General features: G+C 44.1%; 1 protein-coding gene across 3 annotated transcripts; it reads left to right on the top strand.

Moving 5' to 3' along the window:
- LOC146198987 (DET1- and DDB1-associated protein 1) lies at positions 1-23,689 on the top strand. 3 transcript variants are annotated; one of them, XM_084594448.1, is made up of 5 exons: positions 1-331; positions 2,234-2,320; positions 12,520-12,571; positions 21,400-21,461; positions 23,364-23,689. In XM_084594448.1, the coding sequence occupies exons 1-5, from the start codon at positions 329-331 to the stop codon at positions 23,475-23,477; spliced, it is 318 nt and encodes a 105-aa protein (XP_084450574.1). In that variant the 5' UTR covers positions 1-328; the 3' UTR covers positions 23,478-23,689. The 3 variants fall into 3 exon arrangements, with proteins under 3 accessions (XP_084450574.1, XP_084450573.1, XP_084450575.1); XM_084594447.1 differs by having other exon boundaries at positions 6-331; positions 23,361-23,689; XM_084594449.1 differs by lacking the exons at positions 21,400-21,461; positions 23,364-23,689 and adding an exon at positions 18,496-18,668 and having other exon boundaries at positions 39-331.
- Positions 23,690-24,935: the final 1,246 nt, after the last annotated feature.

Raw genomic sequence — 24,935 nt, forward strand, 5'->3', positions numbered from 1 at the left:
CATCCCATCATGCGTCCGATGGCTGCGTTGGTTGCTTCTGTTGCAGCTGCCCGATCCGTCTAGGAAAAAGTCTTGATGCATATCGATGTATTGATATATCATCTCTCTTCTATGGCACTTTTTGACTGCAAAGACTCTTACACACTCAATTGAAACCGCAGTTGAAAAACAAATCCTGTTCCCCGATTTTTCCGCGTTTGCTTAAGCGAACTGCTGACCACTTCGACAGCGTCAATTTGCGTGGTCAAATTTATTGCGCCGAGGCGTGGACGGTGCCTGTTCATCTGTACTACTTGGTTTCGTGGCTTGTTCCACCGTACAGTAGAAAATGGTGAGTCATTATGTTTTTGGATTGAATTTTGTTATGTAATATGGCTTTGGAGAAATGAGTTTAACCCTACCGACCTCGGCTTTCGTGTCTGGCACCCGAGCCTCATCGCACGCCTCACATTGACGTTTTCACGCCACAAAACGCTACCTGCTGCGGGAGCATGTTTCAACGCACGCTGCTTTATCACATAAGATTTAGAAATCTAGTTTGCGCACATTTAGTTTCTTATGCTCGCGACAATGCGTTTGTTGAGTATGGTGATGGCTGCTGCTTGCTTCGACGTGTCGAGGCGTCGAGACTAGCGTGGCAGCGATGCGTGGCCTTGTGGCCGTGATACAGACCGGTGCTGTGCTTGTGTGACCGGAATCACTGATGCTGAGTCCGAATGTACTTTTCGTGCCGCGCTGCTTCTTTTAGGTACAGAGTATCGGAGCAAAACACTGCTGTCTTCTGAAACCTCGTTCGCGCAAGGCTCAACCATCGCGAAATCATTTGCCTATCTGTCTCTTGATCCTGCTCTATGGACTTTTAATGTATTATTCTAACCTACCCGGCTTCTTTACTTCGCATAAAGGCAGAAACGTAACGCTCGCAAACGTTGTTTCTTTGCTCCCGGTTTCCGTCGGACACTACGATAAGATAGGTGGGCTCATTCATCGCACGATGTCTCGCGTGTTTGAGTCTCCACTCGGTGGGTTTTTTGACCTGTGGTGATGACAGTCGCAGGTTTCTTGCAGTACGCAAAAGTGTGCGGATGGTCGCAATAATAATAATAATAATACTCCGCGTGCTTGCAAGTGGTGACGTTTGTGCCTGCCAGGAAGTGCGGCATTAAAAAGGGGCGCCGCATAAGCCCTTCCTCGTTGTATTTGCATGTTTTCTTTTTTTTTTTTTTTACGTACATTATTAACTGCTTTTTGAAATACTTTCGCATTGAATAGCAAGTTAATGCAATATCGTCACCAGCACATAACTTGAGGGCACTCCTATGCAGCAATTCAGAGATTTTGGTCTGAATATGAAGTTACTGGCGTCAGTTTCATGCATCATAGCTGCCTGCCTTATAGTCTTTCTCGTAGCTTTCCGGTCTTCTCCCCCCTTCTTTTTCTTTTTCTTTTTTCTCTTCCAAGTGATGAGGATCAACCTTGTGTAGCTGACCACCCGTGTGGGTTACGCTATATTTGGTTATAGTTATGGTGTAGAGCTGAGGTGTTATGGTGTAGAGTTACATCTTCTGTAATCAATTACTGGTAGTCAGCCACTTTTGTTTTGTACAGAAACAAGTTGCAATAACAGTATAGCCTTGAGTGTCTCAACTTGGCTGCAACAGTGAGGCTAGCTAAGGTGTTTTGTTGTGGACTGAGCAACAACAGGCCGGCTGCGACGAAAAATCGCACGTGGTCATGTTCGGACCATTATGGCTGACTGCTGTCTCCTACAGTAGTTCTGCTCCAAGAAATATTACACTTCCACTCTGATGACAGTGCAGTTTGCTTTCCATTGTCACACTTGATCTGGTGCAGCTTATGGAGGCAGACGTCTCTTCATGCTGTTGTTTTGCTTGCGGTGGGCTCTCTTAGGCACAGGATCAAAAAAAAAAGAAAGGTGTGGGAGCACATCTCCTTAATAGTTGTAGCAGACGTCTCTTCATGCTGTTGTTTTGCTTGCGGTGGGCTCTCTTAGGCACAGGATCAAAAAAAAAAGAAAGGTGTGGGAGCACATCTCCTTAATAGTTGTAGTTTTGTGTCATGCTTTCAGGGTAATATGTGGGGTAACCGTGGAAAGGTTGATAGCAGTGACCAGAGTGCTATAAACGGTGCTTTTGCTCTACTAACCATGAGAAGTAAGGCTGTTGCACTGATTTTCTGAAAGCCCAAGTGATCCCGTGTTTTCCTCTTACAGACCACAGCAGAGTTCCTTAAGGGCCTGCCCTCCTACAACGAGAACAATTTCACGCGGTTCCAGGCTGACTCATCTTGCCGAACAACCGTAAGTCTAAATTCAAATTCAAATTCAGTTTTTCAGCATCTTTTACATCGATACTGGGGGCCATAGACTAAAAGCCACACAAACGGCTTGACAAGGTCCACGGCCCTGGACATTTGACATAGGCTGACAACCAAAATCGTATACAGTGCATGAAGCTACATCTTCGCAACTACACTTACACAGTGCAAGAACTTACGCTTTCTAATTAGGCAGAGAATAAAAGAGACCAAAAAGAAAAAAAAAGGAAACGTAAGAAAAAAGAATAAAAATAGAAAGAAAAGGAGCACAGGTCTACACACAGAAATGAGCTTGCACAATGATATTCAAATAACTGGGAAGAAGAAAACGTACATTTGCTTTCCGTGTTGGTGCAAGTCCACGGAACTTCCCACTGTTTTAACGAGAGGGCTATGTGACCCCCCCCCCTTTTTTTTTTCAGATAGAAAACAGTACTAGAAAAATTAGCGGACATTTTATACCGCTGTAAGAAGTGAAGTCTAGGCAGTACTTCATGAGGGTTATCATTTTATGCCTTCTCTGCCTTTCTAAATGTTGATGTAATTGGCATGCTTTGTCATCATTCTTTCACTGCAGGATCAGAGTGGTCAGTGAAGTGAGGCAAGAGGGGAATGGGATTGCCTAACTTTGTGATTCACTGCTCTTGTCTCCATGTTTGGCAATTCCGTTCAGCAATGTGGAATTCCGTTCCATTGTGGAAGAGTCATGGCATTAAAGGGCCCATAAAAAGCTATTTACAAAAACTAGAAAAATGTGCACGAGCAAGAGGCATCCCATCAGTCGTCACCGCAATGCAAAAATGTTTAAGCTACTTTTATTAACAGTGAAGATATGGGTGATCGAAAATGATGCTCCTCCTTTCCCCTCTCAACTGTGCCCACGACAGCGCCCCATCGTGCCCTGTCCCGTTTGTGTAACTTGGGAGAGTTCAATGAGTGGGTACTCCCAGCAAGCCCATGTGACGTCACATGGGAGGTTTGCGAGGTGCGTGCGGGTGTGTCACTCCAATCGGTCGAGAACGGCCACCAGGAGCACTTTTTAAAAACAATTTGCAAATTATACGCTCCACACAAAGCTTCACATTTGACTCGAATACTCATAAGGACCGCGTTTATGGATTTATTGCATTGGAATATTACTAACAAGTAGCATTTCAGAGGCCTTTTAATGCTTGCTGATCTGCAGAGTCACTAGTGTGTAATTTACCCAGCACAGAATGTAGAACTTGGTCCTGCCAGAGCTGGCTGCTTTAGGTTAGGAGAAGCATGTACGAGGGGTATCCAAAAGGTAATGCCCCTTATTTCTTTTTTTTTTTTTCCTAGATACTGTTTCAAAATTTATGAAATTCACAAGTATTACAGCTAAATATTATCCTGCTCAGTGCGCGGTTGTATCTCCCTGACTGCGGACTGTACAAACGGCAGTTGGAAAGACTGCTACATGTGTGGGCGTATAATGGTTTCCGTTTGTGTGTGTGCGTGTAAACGAAGCGGCTGTGGCGAATGCCTCCCTCTGAATGGTTCCAACTTGGAGGAGGTCTGCTGGCTGGTGCCGCACGGACAGCCAGTAAAGTCGGCCGTAGAAAAATGTCACTCCGAGACACTCGACCCTCCCTCAACCACCCCCAGCCATGCCAGCGAGTGGTTTTCTAGGAATTCGACTGGGGGCTTGCGGCTAACTGCTACTACAGTGACGCCGGAAAGCACGGAAGAGGGGTACCCGAAGACGGGGAAGGGAAGCTCCGAGAAGTCCGAGCGACACGGCAAGAGAAAAAGACTGATTTCGAGTGCCGTGTCAAGAGGCCGCACCCTGACAGAGGAGAAGTTGTGCTGCAATGTGTATATAGCTGTAAATAAATTTTGTATTCTGTAATTAGAGTAAATGGTCTAGATTAATCGGGAGAGGGACTGAAATTTGAAGAAAAGAAAAAAAAAAGAAAAGAACCTGATATTTAACTCTGCCAGATTCATTAAATGTGATCTCTGCAAATTGTATTACTTTGTGCCACCATTGAACTTGGGCATGCATGTCTTCTTTTTGCCAGCTTTTAATGCAACATTGTTAAAGGTCCTGTTCAACGGAAAAAGAAAAAGTGGTGTCTGGACATAGAAGTGACGTAACAGATAAATTGAACTTCCAAGCTTTTTTTAGAGTTGGGCATGCTTTTTTTGCGCTACTGAGGCATGTTCGTTTAACTGGGTTAAAATTAAGTACCTTCATGCTCGATATGAGTTGTAACGCACCTCAAGTGAACCTATTGCGGTTTCCACTTAATAACAAATTAATGAGCGTTTAGACAGAGCTTGCAACTCTTAAATGTAATCAATAAACTCTGTTCTCTCTACAACTAAATGAATAAATTCTAAGCACCGTTATAGTTGGTGTGCACCTAGAACTGAGCTCCTACCGCATCTCGTGCGTTGCAGCTTTTATTCAGTGCGATAGTACATGATGGCAAAATGTGTCTCAGTGTCTTCAATAGGGTGAGCCAGGGGACCCCTCAAGTGGCCATAAGGATCCTTTAATGTAGTTTAGTTCTGCAAGATGAACATATGCGGCTGCTGAGACTCCTGAACAATGTGAGGAAAGACTTGTGACTCACCGTGCGTGAAATCGAGTGGCTTGGGAAAGACGTTTGGCTGAGGCGGCAGCCCAAGCATTGGTGGCTGTGCGGGACACGTAAGCTGTGCTTTCACACGTATACATAGGTTTAAGCAAGTTAAACACGAGCTATTTTTGAAGCTTCACTACGCTAGGTAGAGCCAGTCTTCAAGTGGCACTAAATTTGACCTTTACCTAGCTAGAGGTCATGCATTGCTCGAAGACGCACCACAAGGTGATGATGACCTTGACCATTTGACCTTTGAGTGACATTTGACTTCTCAAACTTGGAGCTGAGAAGAGAGTGGAAGGGGGTCGAGTACGTGAACAATCTCGTCATCGCACGATGGAAACGGCCTTAGCAGCCAGTCGATGGGTTTAAGAAAGAGGAGCAACTGCATCTCTACTCAGAGCCAGCCATGGACGCCAGTGGCAATGATGCTGTGCTTACTGCATCGTAAAATTGTTTGAAGCTTTTGCTGTGAAGTTGCACTCGGGACATATGAAGCTGTGATGTTGTGAAGCTTTTGCTGAATACCGTGTTTAACTTGTTTATTTATTCCTCAAAGGTCTCCTGCGAGACATTACATGAGGGAGTAGGCATTAAGGGTGAACAAGTATAACAAAAATCTCGAGGAAAGGTTTTCGATGAGTCGCTTGACTACTTTGTGGTCGATGATTGTGGCGACTGGTGGGCAGGCCATTCCAGTCTTGTGCTGTGCGCAGGAAAAATTGACTGCTGAAAAGTAGTAGAATGCGCCTGTGGATACACTGCATTAATTTGGATGGAGTAGGCGATTCGGCGGGCTCTTTTTATGTACGGGTTATCAGGGCAAAGAATGGGAAAATTTATTCTTCGTCTGTGAGGCTAGACAGTTTAAATTTATTTGTGCTTTTAGTGCTGAGATACTTGAATAATAGGAATAATTAGACAAAATGAATCGCGTTGCTTTTTTCTGGACTGACTCAAGGGAGTTAGGCTATATTGGTATGGGTGTAAAATTAACTAGGCTAAGCCTCTGCTAATTTTTTTTGCTGTGTCTAATTTTTCTGAAATTTTCACTGTACATTCCTCGGAGTTTTCTAGTCCTTGGTGCCACATTTTACAGTGGCTTGATGTTTGGTTGCAGCTTAGGTGGATTTTAAAATTCCACATTTTGTGGCCTCAATTGAGATTTGCAAGAGCTGCCTTTCATATCTGATGTGTCTGGACACGTGACCGTTGATATTCGCTCTGCTTTCGCTAAAGAACAGAATTTTGAGTCTGCTTTTGTTCATCTCAGACAATAAATGACCTAAGCTGTCACTAACAGTCGTCAGTTTACCCAAACAGTGGGGATACAACGGGTTTCTTGACAATATGCATGACACCATTGGAACATTTGTCAGATTGTCATCGCTCGGTCCGAACCCAATTTTAGCACGACAGCGTTAAGGGCCCCATGTCATAGAAAAGCCGGTTAGTGTTGTGGTTGTAACGTGAAAATCAGACAAAAAAGAAACAATAAAATTTTTGTGAAACCTCCGGAGCCGAACACATTTCTTTCGCAGTGCGAGACAAGCACACAGCCAGTCCGCCACAGAATTGCATTGCTTCTCTCCAAATAAGGGTGGACTTAATGTATGCTTTGCCTTATGACTGTCGGGTAATGTTTAGGTGCATCATTAGAAAGAAACTAGTTACGGAAGTAACAGTTATGTGAGTAGCAACGAGCATTTCCGCTTTGCTTACCTGCGATGCGGCGCTCACCAGAAAATTCCTTCGGTCGTGTGGCGCTGCCGCAATAAATGGCCCGAGCCGCCGCCCGATTGAAAGCCTTGTACAGCCAACCATTGTCTTCAAAGCATTAGGGTTTAAGGACAGCGGAGAAATAAAATTGGCTGTGGTTTAGCTACGGTTAAACATTGTGTGAAGCGATAGCTGAAGCATGGTTACACATGGTAAAGCTCTCATGGGTGTGGCACGCCGCACCTTCACCACACTTTTAAGTTTATTTACAGAGATGACTCCAGCTTAGCCTGGTGCGTTCACAGAATGCTGCCGAGCTTCCTCTTCCTCGTCCTTCCTTCTACGAGCCTCTTTTTCGCACTTCCTTGTTCTCGCCTCTGCGCTGCCTGACAATATACTCAATATTGACTTCAGCGATCGTGTCTCCCCCTAAGCAGCTGCTCACACGAGTTAAGCTACTTTCCATGTCAGTTGACCTTTGACCTTGACCTTTGGTGGGAGCATAGCTACCCAAAGTAGTTGTGGCTTAAAGGGATACTGACGACAACTTTTATGATAGCAAAACCCAATAGTATAATATCTCGTGACAGTACTGTCACTTGTCCGGCAGCAAAAGATGCATTTATCGATGAGATATTGCGATAAGAAGTTGAGCAGTTTTTTTTTTCCCCTGCTTGAATTCAAGCAGCTCAACCCAACTACTTAGTTGGATAAAGTGATGCCATCCATGACGTAATATAGACTCCGTGATTGCTGGCCTGCAGCGAGTGGTGGGGTCTAGCAACAGCCGAAATGAAAGCATGAAAGTTATCGCCCGCTGGCATTTGCATCGTGCCGTCATCAACACTGTAAGCGGCGTGCATGGAGGCACAAAGCAGCGTGCAGTGGTCTAACGTAAGGTAGACTGCGGTAAAGTGAACGAAAATACTTAGCAGGTCCGTGGCGAATCATGATCTTCCGGAAAGCACTTAGCCGTTTGAGCTGCACGTCGAAAACGAAACTATGCGAGCACGCCAGCGCCGGAACATCACCAAAACTATAACCAAGGCCGCCAAGTACATTTCTTCTTGCCTTGTCCCATTTAGGTTGCCTTTTTGCCGTCGTTTCCACGTCGTAAAAACATATTTATTATGTTGGAGACAAAATCTATTACTAGATTCAAACATGCAGCGTAATTAAAATTTGTCAGCCTCCGGAATCCATCACGCGTCATGTGACTCGCAGTTGCGAGATTCGGCGATTTCGGTTGTGGCAGTAATATCTGTACCTTTATTCTTGATCTTTTCTACCTTACTAGAACTTCGTTTTCAGTAAGAGTCAGACTCAGTCTTTGTGATCAGTGTATTCACTTTTCTGTTCACTGTCCCTTTAAGTTCCAACTTAACCTCGAAGCTGTTTGAAGGTCATCGGAACCACACGATGACCTTGACTTTACCTCACGTAGTGAAGCTGTTGCTTCAGAAACAGGCTACAGACTTGAAAAAATAATGGAAGTCATCTGATTGGTGCGACCTGATGCCGGTGAACACCTCCGGCAACGCACACCCTCACCAGAACAGGAGTTGGCCACTCTGGTGCAGTAATTGGCCGCAACCTCTCATGATAAGCTCCATAAAACCCCGACCCTCAGTCACCAGCGGCTGCGGAACAACTGACCACGGCAGCGGTCAGACCTATGACGCAGCAGGGGGTGCTAAGAATTCCTGGCTCCGCTGGACAGGCCGCCATTGGAAACTGACCCTGGCAACGTTTAACGCTAGAACCCTAGCTAGTGAAGCTAGTTTAGCAGTGCTGTTAGAGGAACTAGAGGATATGAAATGGGATGTCATAGGACTTAGTGAGGTTAGGAGGCCGAATGGGGCATATACTGTACTGAAGAATGGGCATGTACTGTGTTATCGAGGTTTACCAGAGAGGCGACAGCTAGGAGTAGGTTTCCTTGTCAATAAGTATATAGTGGGTAATATAGATGAATTCTATAGTATTAACGAGAGGGTGGCAGGCATCGTAATTAGGCTTAACAAGCGGTATAAACTGAAGGTTGTACAGGCCTATGTACCTACATGTAGTTATGTTGACCAAGCAGTTGAAAGTTTCTACGAAGATGTAGAATCGGCAATGCGAAAAGTAAAGACTCAGTATACTGTACTAATGGGTGACTTCAATGCCAAGGTAGGGAAAAAGCAGGCAGGAGACCAGGCAGTAGGTGACTATGGCATTGGTTCTAGGAATAGCAGGGGGGTATTACTAGTTGAGTTTGCAGAGCGCAATAACTTAAGAATCATGAATACCTTCTTCAGCAAACGGAAGAACCAGAAATGGACATGGAAAAGTCCTAACGGGGAGACTACAAATGAAATCGATTTCATAATGTGTTCAACCCCAGCCATTATGCAAGACGTAGAGGTAATCGGGGAAAGCGCAATACAGTGACCACAGGATGGTGAGGTCCCGAATTAGCCTAAATCTGAAGAAGGAACACAACAGATTAGTAAGAAAGAAACCCATCAAAGAATTAGCGGTGAGGGGGAGGGCAGAAGAGATCTCGCTACCGAATAGATATTGAGCTCTAACCGAGAATAGCGACATTACCCTAGAAGCAATGAACAATAATTTCAGAGGTATCATTACTGAGTGCGCGGTAGAAGTAGGCGGTAGGATAGTTAGAGAGGATACCGGTAAGCTGTCTAAGGAGACGAAAGATTTGATTAAGAAACGCCAGAGTATGAAAGCTTCCAATCCAACAGACCAGATCAAATTGGCCGAGATATCAAAGCTAATCAATAAGCGCAAGGTGACCGATATAAGGAAGTATAACATGGAAAAAATTGAGCATGCTGTAAAGAACGGGGGAAGCCTTAAAGCGGTAAAGAAGAAATTGGGCATAGGCAAAAACCAGATGTATGCGATAAAGGACAAGGCGGGCAACGTCATCACGAATATGGACAAGATAGTCAAAGTAGTCAGGACCGTAATGAGATTGGCGGTAGGGAAAAACAGTCACACGTTCCACCAGTGACGAAGGATGAGGTCAAGAAAGCATTAGAAACTATGAAAAGGGGGAAATCAGCTGGAGAGGATCAGATAACTACAGATTTGCTGAAGGACGGGGGGGGGGGGATATCGTGCTAGAAAAACTGGCCACCCTGTATACGCAGTGCCTGGTGTCATCGACGGTACCGGAACTATGGAAGAATGCAAACATTATCCTCATTCATAAGAAAGGGGACCCTAAAGACCTTCAAAATTAGACCAATCAGCTTACTGTCTGTTACGTATAAGGTATTTACTAAGGTAATCGCTAATAGAATCGGGACAACCTTAGACTGCAATCAAGCAAAGGATCAAGCAGGTTTTCGGAAACGGTACTCTACTATCGATCATATCCATACCATCAATCAGGTGATAGAAAAATGCTGGGAATATAACCAGCCCTTATACATAGCATTCATTGATTACGAAAAAGCATTTGACTCAGTTGAAACCTCGGCGTTGATGCAGGCATTGCGAAATCAGGGGGTAGACGAGCCGTACGTGAAAGTGCTGGAAGATATATATAGTGGCTGCACAGCAACCATAGTTCTGCGTAAAGAAAGTAACAAAATTCTCATAAAGAAAGGTATTAGGCAAGGAGACACAATCTCCCTAGTACTATTCACAGCTTGCTTAGAGGAAGTATTCAGAGACTTGGAATGGGAGCAGTTAGGGATAAGGGTAGATGGAGAATACCTCAGTAATCTGCGATTTGCTGATGACGTTGCCTTGCTAAGCAACTCGGGGGATGAACTGCAAATAATTATTGATGACCTAGACAAGAAAAGTAGAAAGGTAGGCTTGAAAATCAATATGCAGAAGACTAAGGTAATGTTCAACAGCCTCGGGAAGGAGCACCAGTTTACGTAAGGTAGCGAAGTACTGGAAGTAGTAGACAAATATGTCTACTTAGGACAGGTAGTAACCGCAGATCCGGACCATGAAAAGGAAATAAGAAGAATAAGATTGGGATGGAGCGCATTTGGCAAGCACTCACAGATTGACTAGCAGCTTACCGGTATCGCTCAAGAGGAAAGTATACAACAGTTGCATCTTACCTGTACTCACCTATGGGGCTGAAACGTGGAGGCTAACCAAGAGAGTTCTACCTAAGTTGAGGACAACCCAGAGGGCTATGGAATGGAAAATGGTAGGAGTAACATCAAGAGATAAGAAGCTTGCAGAGTGGGTCAGAGAAATAACTCAAGTTACTGACATTCTAGCGGAAATTAAGAAGACGAAATAGACATGGGCAGGACATGTAGTGCGATGAGAGGATAACCGATGGTCGCTTAGGGTAACAAACTGGATTCCAAGGGAGGGAAAGCATAGCAGGGGGCGGCAGAAAGTTAGGTGGGCGGATGAGGTTAAGAAGTTCGCGGGGGTCAAGTGGATGCAGCTAGCACAGAACCGGGTTAAGTGGAGAAATATGGGATAGGCCTTCGCCCTGCAGCGGTTATAGTCAGGCTGATGATGATGATGATCTGATTGGTGGTTAAAATCAAATCAGGATTAAAATTTCACCTTGCACTAAGTACAAAAACTACAAAATACAGTACTTGACGCGGCTAGGTGGTGTGAGTCGCCGTCATCCATCCATCCGTCGTATGTAAGCAAGCGATGTAGACAGACGTGCTTTTGGAATGTTCTGGAACATGTCTGCGAATGCTATTGCACTGAACTCTTAAAGGCAAAGCTTAAGCACCCTCCAATGTTTGGCTTAGGTTTCCGGTTTTTGTTATCTTGTAATACTTCTACTTGACATATTGGAAAATTTGTTTTTAACCAGAGAGAGGGGACTTTAAGGACTTCAAGGAATATAATTTGAATATTAATACAAAATGCTCCACAAACCCCTGGAGTTGGCGTTTAAGATGATGAACTGAAGTGTCTCGAGGACCATGTTTTCTCTGTGTGTGTGTATGTGGGGGGCGGGGGGGAGGGAGGGAGGGAGAGGAGGGGAATCCTCACGGTACTAATGAATCTCTCGTTGTTCTCATACCTGGATCCGATCTGCAAAGTGCAGATATGAAAATCAGATGCTGCCATGCCAAATCGGGGTTGCAAGAAGGTTAGGGAAGTACAGTCCAGACAAATTTACCAATCGCTTTATTTGTTTGGAGGCTAATGTGAGAGTGGGCTGTGGTACTGGGTTGACACTGTGAAGCAAAAAAGCTGGCGCAAAATACGGGCTCAAAGCCACGCATTTTGACTGACATTACATTTAAAAGTAGAGTAGGTCCATCAGAAAGGCAGATGTAATGTCTTGTGAACTTCAAAAATTTTGACTAATGGTATTCGAGAAAAAAAAAAAGGAGGGGCATAAATTTTTAGACACCTCTTATAAATCAGAACTAATTAGAGGGGGGGGGGGGTGACGAACGCCTTGTTTCTCTGCATCAGCTAGCCAGAATTGCTGATTGGTCTCTGTTGTTTTTACTCAGTATATACGAAGCAGATTTTTTGCAGCTGTTCTTAACTAGGTGGTCTTCACCTTATGTAAATTTAATTTGGAGGTACCATGGAGGAACTTCCTATGCAGCATGACAGTGAATGAAGGAAAATATGCTTGCATGACAAGTTTGTGCCCACTTTTGGAAGTCAAATGCTACTTTAAGCCTGTGATAATTATCCTTTGAGTGGGTGCCTGTATGGATGACTGTTGTGATTGGTGGCACGTTCTTACTGCTAGAAAATTCAACCCAGAAGCAGCTGCAGTAGCAGTTCTTCGATGCATTATCAGTCTCAATGGCTTTGTCACAGTTAATGGGCCAGGCTTTGCCGCAGCACTGACGCCAGTTTTCAAATTTTTCTTAAGGTGCGGAGGCCGTCGGTGTACCTTCCCACACGTGACCACCCCTCTGACCAAGGTAAGCAGTGACAGGCACTTCCTTGCTTTTATGGCAGAACACCCAATACCTTTCAAAGCAGTCTGTTATCAAGCTGGAATAAAGTGTATGTATATGTATATGTATATATATGGGTGTGTTCAGATACAGTAATCGAGGTCCCATGGCCATTTTTTGTTTTCAAATAAATTTTTATATGTGGTGGGCTATGTCTCCACGTAAAGAAATGAACCTTAGTTTTGCAAGATACGGCGTAGTTTCTTAAGCAAAAAAATCGTATATAGTCTTGCCTCTTTAAGACACTTTGCTTCCCGATCAAAACTGTCCGTAAAACGAGTCGTCTATAATAACGAATTGCAAAGAATAATAATAAGCAGCACGCTATAATTGTGGTCTGCTTTTGTTGACAGTGCTGGGCACTAAGGTTGAAACTATTCATAACTTGGGAAACTGCAAGCCCATTATCCCGGTCACCTTTATGCTTGAAGTAAAGTAGTTTCACTTAACGCATCTAGCGGTGTAGATATCTCTTACGACATCTTTTGGATAAATGACAATGTCTTCTACAACTGCTCACATTCCACGAACTGCTGCTGCATGACCCAGCACTCATTTGGCTGAAAGCTGCTTAATTCGGCTTTCTATCCTGCACAAGCTGTGGGTAAAATTTTCTTCACAGCCCTTCATACAAAGCAGAAAATGGCAAGATGCATCGGCTAGCTAGGAAAATTCGCTCTGTAAACATGAAACTTAGAAAGAAAAGGGACTTTACTTAGTGATTCGCACTTCCTAATTGCATTCAAGTGGCATGCCCTCAGAGTGCAAAAATCAAACAGCAGAATCAGAAAATTCATTCTCATTTCTGTCGATATTAACATGACAAAACTACGTGGGCCCCAATGGGCTCTGTGCATTTTTCACTTGTCCATTGTCTGAACAGCGAGTTTCCATATTTAACATGCAAGCACATTAAAAAGTTCGGTTCCCAGAAATATTGTCCATAATACGAGTTGTCCATATTAACAGGGGTGATATTAACAAGGCACGCATGTATCACTAGAGGTAGAAAACACCATTTTTGCCATTTCAAAAAGTTGGAAGTTTGGAGATCTGGTTCTTGCAATTTAAAATTTTGTCATCCGTTATTTTTTGCTCACTATTTTATGTAAATTTTACTTTTACAAGAACCATAGAAATATGTTTTGCTGCTGAAATTGATTTAGTAAAAAAATCACAAACTTTGCTTCAGGAGTGATACACTCCAAAATGTCCACTTTCAACCTTACATTCTGACATCTTGAGTTGTTTGCACTAAAATCTGTTCTCTCCATTATGCAGACTATGTTCTTAATTTCAGACAAAATGTGGAGTTCTAGATCACTAGGTGTGTTCTCCACAATGCATCAAAATCGTTCAAAATTTGAAAACGGCAAAAAGGGGCAACTTGGATTCCAACTTAAGAAAAAAAAAAACATCACCTGCGATTTGTTTTTCAAGAATCCTCGGTAACAGAAATATTACAGACTAAAAAAGTATTGCATTATATTCTTTAAAATTATGAAAACAAATATAAAACTGAGGGCTTGTCCTGCAAATTGCCAATTTTCAGCCCTACATTCTGGCACGACTCAATACAGTGTTGCACCCGAAACTTTTTCTCTATATTATGCAGGCCTTGTTTCTATTTCTTTTGCCCCGCCAGGGTGGCGCAGTGGTTACGGCGCTCGACTACTGTTCCCAAGAATGCGGGATCGAACCTCGGGAGTCCTTCACTACGTCGTCTCTCATAACCTGAGTCGCTTTGGGACGTTAAACCCTACAAACCAAACCATGTTATCTATTTCTTGGAAAATTTTCTAGCTCTAGAGTAGTCCTTTCTTCATATTATTTTGAAATTGGTCACAATTCAAAAATATAAAAAAAATGAACAACTTTCATTCCAATTTAAAAAAACTACCCCAACTTCGATTTTCATCAAAATCTCATTAAAAAATCCTAAGTACTTTATAAATATCTTTTGTTTTTTTAATATCATACTTTAAAAATATATATATTAACTAAAAATACAAGAATGTATGCATGCTTTAATTCTTTAGAAGTGCTTAGGACTTCCCTTTAAGGTGTAGGGAACAAAATTTGGATTTAGTATTTGCTGACTTTAGTTTCATTTTATCTGATGCAATATCCATAGCATTTTCAATGCTTATATGGGAGAAGACAAGTGACGGTTGAACTTTTTTCTCTAACCTGTATTTTTTTTATTCCGAGGTGCAATAGTGTTCAATCTAGTTCTTAATTATATTTTTTCATTTCTCAGTTGTGACAAAAATTAACAATGCTCTATTTTTGAAAACCATTCTTCCAAGTGCACTTAAGTACAATCATAAGCAAAGTGCTTTGAAGCACTATAGTTTTGGTGGAATTTTATATTTTTTTATGGCAGCAGCACGAATGACCCGAGATGATGAGTATTCTTGTTGATAGAGCTATCTAGCTCGGAAAAGATGCGATCCAACACTGAGCAAACCCGTCGTCCACCTAAACAGCAGGTTACGCTTTGCACTTTAGGTGAACGGCGGGGGTAGTGATGGAGGCCTTGACAAAATAGAGGATAAATAGAGATAGCTAAAAGGTTTCAGGTGCAACACTTTACTGAGTCATGCCAGAATGTAGGGCTGAAAATTGGCAACTTGCAGGACAAGCACCCAATTTTATATTTGGTTTTATAATTTTAAAGAATATTATGCAACACTTTTTTAGTCCGTAATATTTCTGAGGTACCAAGGATTGTTGAGGCACTAAGGATTTAATAAAAATTGAAGATATCTTTTTTTATTTGAATTCAAAGTTGTCCCTTCATTGATAATAATAAATAATTGGTTCACAGGAAGGGAAAGGCGCAGTATCTGTCACACTTGCTCTGTGGACACCTGAATCGTGCCGGAAGGGGGAAGTGAAAGTGGAAAGAGTGAACGGGGAGTATTAGTAGACGGCTACGGAGTAATTTTGACCACCTGGGGATTTTTAACGTGCGCTGACATCGCACAGCACACGGACGCCACTTCATTTCGCCTTCATCGAAACGCAGCCGATGGCGGTCTGGATTGAACCTGGGTACTCCAGCACTGTAGTCTGGCATCTTACCACTGCATCACCGCGGCGGGCCACCTGTTTTCGAATTTCAGACTGTTTCGATATGTTGTGGAGAACACACCTAGCAGTCTAGAGTTCCGCATTCCGTCTGAAATTAAGAACTTAACCTGCATAATAGAGAGAAAAAGTTTTAGTGCAAACAATTCAAGGCGTCATGTCAGTATGTAAGGTTGAAAGTGGACATTTTTGGAGTGCATCGCTCCCGAAGCAAAGTTCGAGATTTTCTACTAAATCAATTGCAGCAACACAACATGTTTCTAATAGTTCTTGTACAGTGTACTCTCGTTAAACGGAACCTCAAGGGACCGGGAAAATATGTTCCGTTTATCAGGAGTTCCGTTTACCAAGAGAATGGGTTCAGCATTGCGCAATCAGCTTCCGCGGTCCCGGCACGACAGGCAGGCGCGCAGTTTGTGATTTCTGCGGAAGTGAATCCCGAAATGCAAAATTTCGGTAATAAGGAGAACAGTATACAATGGGCAAGAACTTTACTGCACAAAGTACACAGCGCACATTTTTTTTTTCTCAGAGTACAGGAATATATTAAAAAAAAAAAGTCAACAGACCGCTTGCTCTTCTGCTGGTAGGGTAGTGGGAACTGCAATTTAATTTAATGGCTGCTGAAAAATGATTTTATGCTTGATTGTTTTAGCTCTCGCAGCCGCTTCTTCTGAATAGCATCACCCATGCTGGATAGGCTACAGAGAAACAGTTCGTTGCCATGTTCTCGGTGGAAGAAGCTCTTGAGCATTTGGACGGCCGACTCCGCTTGCAGTGGTGTCACCACGGGGTCAATATCTTCGTTCTCGAGCTCTTCCTCCGCATCATAGGTTTCATCGGGGGGGGGGGGGGGGGGGGGGCAGGGCAGACATCGGCTAAAATACTCTCCACAGTATTTTGCGGGCATGTTGCCACGTCACTAGCACGGAACACTACACCATTCCGGTCTTTAAACCTAGTCAGCCACCCATCGCTGCATGAAAAGCCCTCAATGCCGAGCTGGAGAGCGAATTCTTCTCCTTTAGCACGAATGAGTGGTCCGCTGATGGGGATGTTTTCGCTGCGGGCCCTTCGCAGCCAAAGCACGAGGCGCTTCTCCAGATCCCTCGTGGTCAGCCGCTCGTAGTCTTTTTCGCTGAGGACAAAAGCGTGACGTTTCGAATGCCGCCCGCAGCTTGTCCTTGTCTTGGAGGATTCTCGTCAGGCTGCTCTTCGGAACGCCGTACTTCGTCACAAGCGCCGTTTTAGTAAAGCGACTACTCTAGAAGTCATTGATGATATCCATCTTCTTTTCCAGTGCAAGCGCATTGTGCTGTCGTTTCTGCGTAGCCATCGGATCCTGACTTCGCGACGAAATGTCGCTACGACACCGAACAAAAGTTCTGAGGCTTAGGCCTAACTGAATACGGAACAGCAACCACACCACGACAACAAGCAGCGACGCGGCGCACTGTGCGAGAAAACCCGAAACTGCCGAAACCGCCAGGAGGTCGGGGAGGTTGAGGGGGAGGGGGACAGTGATGCGCACCGCGATGGCGCTGCACTTGCCCAACTAGTTTTGGTTTCGAGTTTGCTTTCGGTTCCGTTTATGCGATGGTTGAAAAACTTGAGTTCCGATTAACGAGATTTTTTTTACATTGCGTTGATAGAAAACCAACCAACTCTGATGAGTTTGTTCCGTTTAAGCGATTTCTGTTTATCGAGAGTCCACTGTAAAGTCAAACCCACTTATAACAATACTGATTTTAACAATATGTCGGATATAATAATGGGCAGCCGCTGCACCATCAGGTTTGCCATGTGTTCTATGGTAACATAAACTGTTTATTACAATGGTGTCATACTATATTATCAGTTATAATAATCAAATATGGTCACTGAAAGTCAACAATAATGCGGAAACGCGGAGACCAAAAAAGCGCATGTGTACGCGGAGACGCTGACAACGCCGATGCAACAGACAAAAAAATTAATAAAATAGGGACAGAGCGGGTCGAGCCAATGCATTGGTCGGGTGCGCCAGGGAAGCTTGCATGCCGTGGAGACGCGAGAGAGGACGGAGCGCTTCCTCATGCAGAGGAGAGAGGAATGCGCAGGGAAGCTTGCATGCCATGGAGACCCGAGAGAGGACGGAGCGCTTCCTCAAGCATAGGAGAAAGGAATGCGTAAAGTGCTGCTAAACACTGCCATTCTGCGGGAGAGTTTGAGCGCTCCCCCTCTACCTCTGCACGATAGAGCAGTCCATTCTGAGTGCACTGTCTGTGGTGCGCTGCGCTTCGCAATTACACGTTTTGTGGCAGGCATGCAGCGACGTTCGTGCACGTGTCTTTCTAGCGTGGTTCTCCTAGTGTGCCATCATCGTTGCCTAATTTGGCGGCAACAGTGGTAATAAAATCTGGCAACAGATTGTTACACCAGCCGGAACGAACCAGCTCCGCCACGATCATGAACTGCTTCAGGAAGGCGTGTTTCGCTAGGGATGCCATCGACGCCGAAGGTCGTGAAGCTCCTGCCGACAGAGCGATAACAAAACTTTGGTCCACAGTGAGCGGTAGTGACGTTGACACGTTTGGGCGAGGAATTTTTGTGCCGACGATACGGTTGCGACAGATGGAGAGCTGACAGGCGAGGCTGTCGTCGTAGCAGTCATTGGCGTGGAGGACGGTGACAGTAGCGACGACTACAATGAACTGGAACCTGTGCAGATTGTGTGTCACCAGGAGGCTTTGAGAATGATTGACTCCTTCCGGGACTTTGTTATTGCTAAGAACCTTCCACTGCACTTTGTTCAGCAGTTGGATGGCCTGCAGAAAGATGTCAGCCAGATCGCCATGAAACAGACAACGCTTACGGATTACGGATTTCTTCCCGCTACGAACTAAAAAGTGTAAGCAACCCCGTCCTCATTAAATGTGTAGTTTATAACGTTCTCTTTGTTTTTTCGGTCTAATTTGGTTATAAGAATTATCGATTATAACAATGATATTTCCATGACACTTAATATTGTTATAAGTGGGTGTGAGTATGGAATAGTCAGGAAAAAATAATGGATGACAAAATTATAGTGTGCAAGCACCAGGTCTCCAATCTTGCATTTTTTTTTAATGGCAAAAATGCCATTTTTCCACATCTAGTGATATACGATTTTATTTTTGTTTTCAAAGAAACTATGCCATATCTTGCAAAACTAAGGTTCATTCCTTTATGTAAAGGCAAATATAAAAATTTCATTGAAAACAAAAAAATGGAAAATGGTCATGGGACCTCGATTACCGTTGTTATCTGAACAGACCTTAATATGATAAATGTCCAGTGTTTTGCTTTCTTGCATTCAGCTATTCAGTTCAGTTCAGGCGTTCAGTCGTGTCCGACTCTTCGTGACCCTATGGACCATGTCACGCCACGCTTTCCGGTCTATAGCATTCAGCTATAGTAAGTAGCTATTGCTGTAATATGTGTCCTTGCAAAGGTTCTAGTAAAGTGTGCATTCATTAACTGGTCACAAACTAATGGCTCACTACACAGTTTATAAATATGGTATAGGTATCTTGACATCTCAATTTGGCATGGTGGTACGTACTTACGAGTTCCTGATACATTAGTTAAAATGTTGGTGCATAAAAATTTGACAGTGCCTGCAGAATATATATATATGTAATGGACCTCCGGAGGTCCATACTGATCTTCTCACTGTGTGATTACATTTCTATTTGAGTTTCATGTGGGCAGTAGCTAGTACTCCTCTCAGCTATATAAACTCAAACCTCACAATCTTTTAGACAGATATCATCAATTCAAATTTGCCAGCAATAAAAGGGCTGTCCTGGCAAATTTAATTGATTTGTCCCAAAGCGACTCGGGCTATGAGAGACTCCTGGTAAATTCGTTCTGGAAATGACAAAGTGTAAATAAAATTTAAATGTTCAGAATAGCTTTTCCGGTAGAGGCTCACATATTGACACTCATTTCCTGCTACTGTGTTTGAGTTTCCAACAGCAGTCAGTAATCTCAACTTGATCAATTACTGCTTTTTTAGGTGCCAGTTTTGGGCTTATGTAGTTGAATGCGTCTTGCATGCACAAAGCAAACTGAGCCATGGCCAAGCGACTGGGGTTCATATATCCGCTATTTTATTTGTAAGTGCAACTCAGATGCACTAGCCCCGCCAGGATGCGGGATGCGGGATTGAATCCTGGCCTCAGCGGCTGCTTTTCGCTGCAGGCGAAAAGCAAGGCGCCCGTGTGCTGTGCGATGTCAGTGCAGGTTAAAAGAACCCCAGGTGGTCGAAATTTCTGGAGTCCTGCAATACGGCGTCTCTCATAGCCTGAATTGCTTTGGGACGTTAAACCCTACAAATCAACCAATCAGATGCACTAGCATAGCTCGGCCGTGGTTGTTCAGTGGTTAGGGCACTCGACTGCTGTGCGCAAGGATGTGGGATTGAATCACGGCTGCGGCGGCCGCTTTTCGATGGAGATAAAAAGCATGGCGCCCATGTGCTGTGCGATGTCAGTGTGCAGTAAAGAACCCTAGCTAAACCCTAAAGAACGGGGCCTTCCACTACGGCATCTTTCATAGCCTGAGTCGCTTCGGGACGTAAAACTCCATAAACAACCAGCTTCACTAGTATAGTCCATTTGCATTTTGTGCATGCTGTACATCTGTAGACCCATGGCACAGTTCAAATTTTAGTTTATTTTTTGAGAAAAGAAAGCTTTCAGTATATAAGAAATAGTTATTGTTGGTGCTTGGCAAACAATGTTTTAAAAACAACAAAAAAAACTGTGCAGATCATTTTTCGAGCAGTCAGGTAATGAGAATTTTTTCAAAGCCTGTTAACTAGTGTGTAAACCTGCACTCGGCAACCTTCTGCAAATTTTATGCCCTGTCTTACTTTTTTGCCAAAATGCATCTGTGTTCCGTCGTCACTTTATTTACTGGCATATGAGCGGTTTCTCCATTTCAACTTTTGCACCCTGCCCTTCCTGCACCACCTGCATTGTTCGCATTAGCTGTGTGTAACGTCACTGTTATTTTTTGTCAAAGACAACATAATGTACTTTCATCATACACGCACTCTCCTTTCTCCTGTATTAGCTTGACAAAAATATTTATTACACTCAATGTAAGAAATGCTCTTCTGAGCAGCACGCCATTCTTGTGATTCTGCACTATGAATTGGTCACTGGCATGCAATATTGGTGGGCATGGATAACTTTTAGCATGTGGTCACTGCTAAAAGTGATGGCCATGCCCAAGGGTTAGTTGCTTCCACGGCAGTAGTGTTGAATCAAATCAGTGTCAAGCTCGATTGAAACCTGCGCACAGAAACTTCAGTGGTTTTGTGCTACTGCTTACCATTGTGAGATCATGCCACCACTCTACCAGTTGTGTCGAAAGACAAACTGTAAGCATCCTTATCAGCGGAAACATTTGATTACTGCCAGTCTGAGTTGAGTTTGCGCCAAAGCGCTCTTAATCAGTAAAGCGCCCTGCATGAGCCAACTTGACATCACTGCAGTGCCCAGTTGTGCGCGGTGTATAGTACGTGGTAGCTTTTCAGAGCATGTAGAATGATGCGAAATAACAAATCAGTGGAGCTGTCCTGTAAGTGTTGAGTTGTGTAAACCAGTGCTACGAGCTAGTACATGACATGGGTTTTCATGGTGATCACTTGTGTGGAACTATCATTTCAGTGATCACAACTGAGAAGACAAACATTCTGCTGCGGTACCTGCATCAGCAATGGGATAAAAAGGTAACTCATGCCACTGGAACGCTCTTGTCATTTGTTCCTAGAATTCCTATGTGGGCTGTGTTGCATTGCGGAGGAAACTGCAAATGAATGTCCCGACACCTTCAAAATGCCCACTAAAAATGGACTACAGTGACTTCATTTCTGTGGCATTATTAAATCTGACCATTCAGAAGACCACGGGCCTTTAGCTTTTATGTCATTTCCCGTCTTATCAAAGGTCTATTTTGTAACATGAGTTGCACCTCTTAGTGTTTAACGGGACTCTCATGGAGAAACCAGTGAGACACTGAAGCAATGAAACTCCATGACGTTTGTCGGCGCGTGTTCTTGTGTTCAGTGCATGTGCGACAGTACGGCCCAACTACAACAGATTCGTTCCTCCAGGCTTGTCTGCTGTCTGAACTCAAAACAACCACTAGATGAAACTCAAAACGAAGCAACGAGAACAGCGGCTTTTATCGGACTCTAATCCATTTGCACAAATATTCTCATTTTCGCCCATGCTTTGAACGAAAGATTGTGCGCCGCCGAAAGTTTGGTATGAGCTTCTGAGGCACTGAAGTCACTCAGCCGTCATCGCAATGTGATGCCATGAACTGCGTGATGGGCGCATAATAAATAAAATTATGCCAGAAAAAATTGCTGCCTCTCCTGCTGTCAAGGATAGATGCAAGAATGAAATTGGTTTATCACCAGTGCGTCTTATCGTCTTTCTCCATTGCTGAGCCTGAGCAGTTGTGATGACCACGTTGTTTGTTATGCTCGATGCGTTGCAGTTTATTCGAAACAAGCCCCGCCTCAGTGGCACATTTGCACAAACTGGCGAGGGGAAAGGATGGGATCACTTAGATGGACAGCGATGAGCACAGAATCATTGCCCTCATGCACAGTTGTGGGCCAAAAACGCTTATTGTCTACTCTTGTTTTACGCGTACAGCCCTCGTTCGTTCTGATGCCATCGTCAGAACACTAATGGATAGGAAGAGTGCGGCAGAGATGGCAGCACTGATTTAATACCGTGCCACGGTCAAGGGCATTTCATTTCTGCTACGGCTCGTGTCTCCTCTCGGGGTGCTTTTGAAATGTCCAAAGATTTGTTCCCTTCAGTATTGTGCCTGGAAACCAGAACTCAATGAGGTAATGACTCATTTGGGCAGCACCTTGTGTTTGTATGACGGTTTTGAACGAGGGTTGAGAGAGCAAATTTATCTCATTAAATCTAGTTCGGTGCCCATATGATTGGAAATGTGTGCGTAAAGATTAACTCTCGGTTCTATTTCGGTGTCGCCTCAAGGTCAGCGACAGCAGGAGCTAGAAGCATTTCATACTTAAAATAAAAAAATGTTCACATACATGATTCAAACCCATGACGAAGCGCACTAGTCAGCTCTCCTAGGCACTGCTTTAGGCAACGAAGCCATCGCCGCAGCCTGACAAAGCATGTGTTAGGCAGCTACCACTTCTCGCAGTGTGGGTCATCGTCTTCATCAGCTTCTATTCGAGCACAACTTAGTCTCAAAGCAAGACCACACAGACAGTTGAAGCTAAAATTTGAACGTGTCTCGCATACCCTCGGGCAGCCATGTCACACCTCAGGTACAAACAACTTTTCGAACTGCACTACGTCGTCGCTGTGGGAAAGAGCGAGGACAGAGAGCGAATCCACCCATTCACACTCCCAACCTAAGTCGGAAGCCTTCTGCCACTTCACACACTTTGGCGGCTAATGCCACTGATAGATGCGCTAGGCTTTGGTCTACCAATGTTTGGTAAACATGACTTATTGTTTTTTGTCCTGGGCACTAACGTAGCTCATTCAACTTGGCTTAGTGGTTTCCCTTAGTGCATATGTGCAGTCCTGGTAGTCTGAACAGGGCGGCTTGCTTTATTTCTTTACAGCAGAGCAGCTCAAAGAAGCGTGATGCCGGACGTAGCGGTCTCCCTCTGGATGATGAGACAACTTCCAGGAAAAGGGCACGCACCGACACTTCCAACACCGACGCTGACTCGCCATGAGATTGCCAAGCAGTGTTGCCAGCAGTGGCTTGGCAGGACAAGGGGATGATGTCCAGTTGTGCCTGCACAATAGGAGGCCCCTGTGGTGTGCTTGCCAGCGCCCTCTGTTGTGCATTGTGGTCATATTAAAAGATGGAAGAGTAAGAATGCATCTGGGCACATGGTTAATGTCTGGCACTCAGATCTAGGATGCGGGCCATTTTTTTTTTTTTTTTTTCCTTTTTCTGCTTGAGCTGTATTCTGTCTTGGTTGTCTCACAGGCGTTCTCTTGTGATGTCGACATCTGTGGCAGGCTCTTAAAACATGGAGGCATCTACCAAAGAGAACAAAAACCCATAGAGAAAACACGTGAAAATATGGTGCCTATGAAAGCTTGGTTGCATTGTGAACGTGTTGCCCTCTTTTTTTGTGGTACCTATATGTTATGGGTGTTTGCACAATGGGGGTTGGAAACTTCTGTTGTTGGATCCTTCTGCTACAGTGCATTGCAGCATGCTTCAGCATGAATGTGGAAGTATGTTTGAGCAGTTACTACTTAGGACCGTAAAGTGTACAGCCCTAACAATGTTGCATCTGTCCAGCCAGTGGATTATTGAGTCTGCCTGAAGTTTTGGTAGTGGAACACAATTGTTAGCTGTGCAAACTTTTTTTATGTGTATACCTCATTTTGTGTGTGTGTGTGTGTGTGTGTGTGTGTGTGTGTGTGTGTGTGTGTGTGTGTGTGTGTGTGTGTGTGTGTGTGTGTGTGTGTGTGTGTGTGTGTGTGTGTGTGTGTGTGTGTGTGTGTGTGTGTGTGTGTGTGTGTGTGTGTGTGTGTGTGTGTGTGTGTGTGTGTGTGTGTGTGTGTGTGTGTGTGTGTGTGTGTGTGTGTGTGTGTGTGTGTGTGTGTGTGTGTGTGTGTGTGTGTGTGTGTGTGTGTGTGTGTGTGTGTGTGTGTGTGTGTGTGTGTGTGTGTGTGTGTGTGTGTGTGTGTGTGTGTGTGTGTGTGTGTGTGTGTGTGTGTGTGTGTGTGTGTGTGTGTGTGTGTGTGTGTGTGTGTGTGTGTGTGTGTGTGTGTGTGTGTGTGTGTGTGTGTGTGTGTGTGTGTGTGTGTGTGTGTGTGTGTGTGTGTGTGGTACATAAACAGTAACCAGGCTCTAGTGTTGAATGCTGCTAATGTGTGCCTACTGGATATTGGCGTGCATCACGCAGAAAGTAGCTCATTCCTAAAGGAAAGCATTAGTATGTCTACTTTATGCTGTAATGTGCAGGGCGCAGATTGCATTGAATGCGGTCATGGCAGCAGTCATGATTCATTGCATTTCCCCTTCTCCTTTTCTTTTTGTCTTTTTTTTTTTCTCGCCCAGTTTTTTGTTGTTTTTTTCTCCACCAAGTAGCGTATAACACCACGGAAAAATATTTCTGGCAACGCCACTTCTTTAAGGTATGTAGTTTTGGCTATTCATGAGGTGGCCTTCA

The sequence above is a fragment of the Amblyomma maculatum genome, chromosome 2, assembly GCF_055883805.1.
Source record: "Amblyomma maculatum isolate TAMU_Amacu chromosome 2, ASM5588380v1, whole genome shotgun sequence".
Lineage (NCBI taxonomy): Eukaryota > Metazoa > Arthropoda > Arachnida > Ixodida > Ixodidae > Amblyomma > Amblyomma maculatum.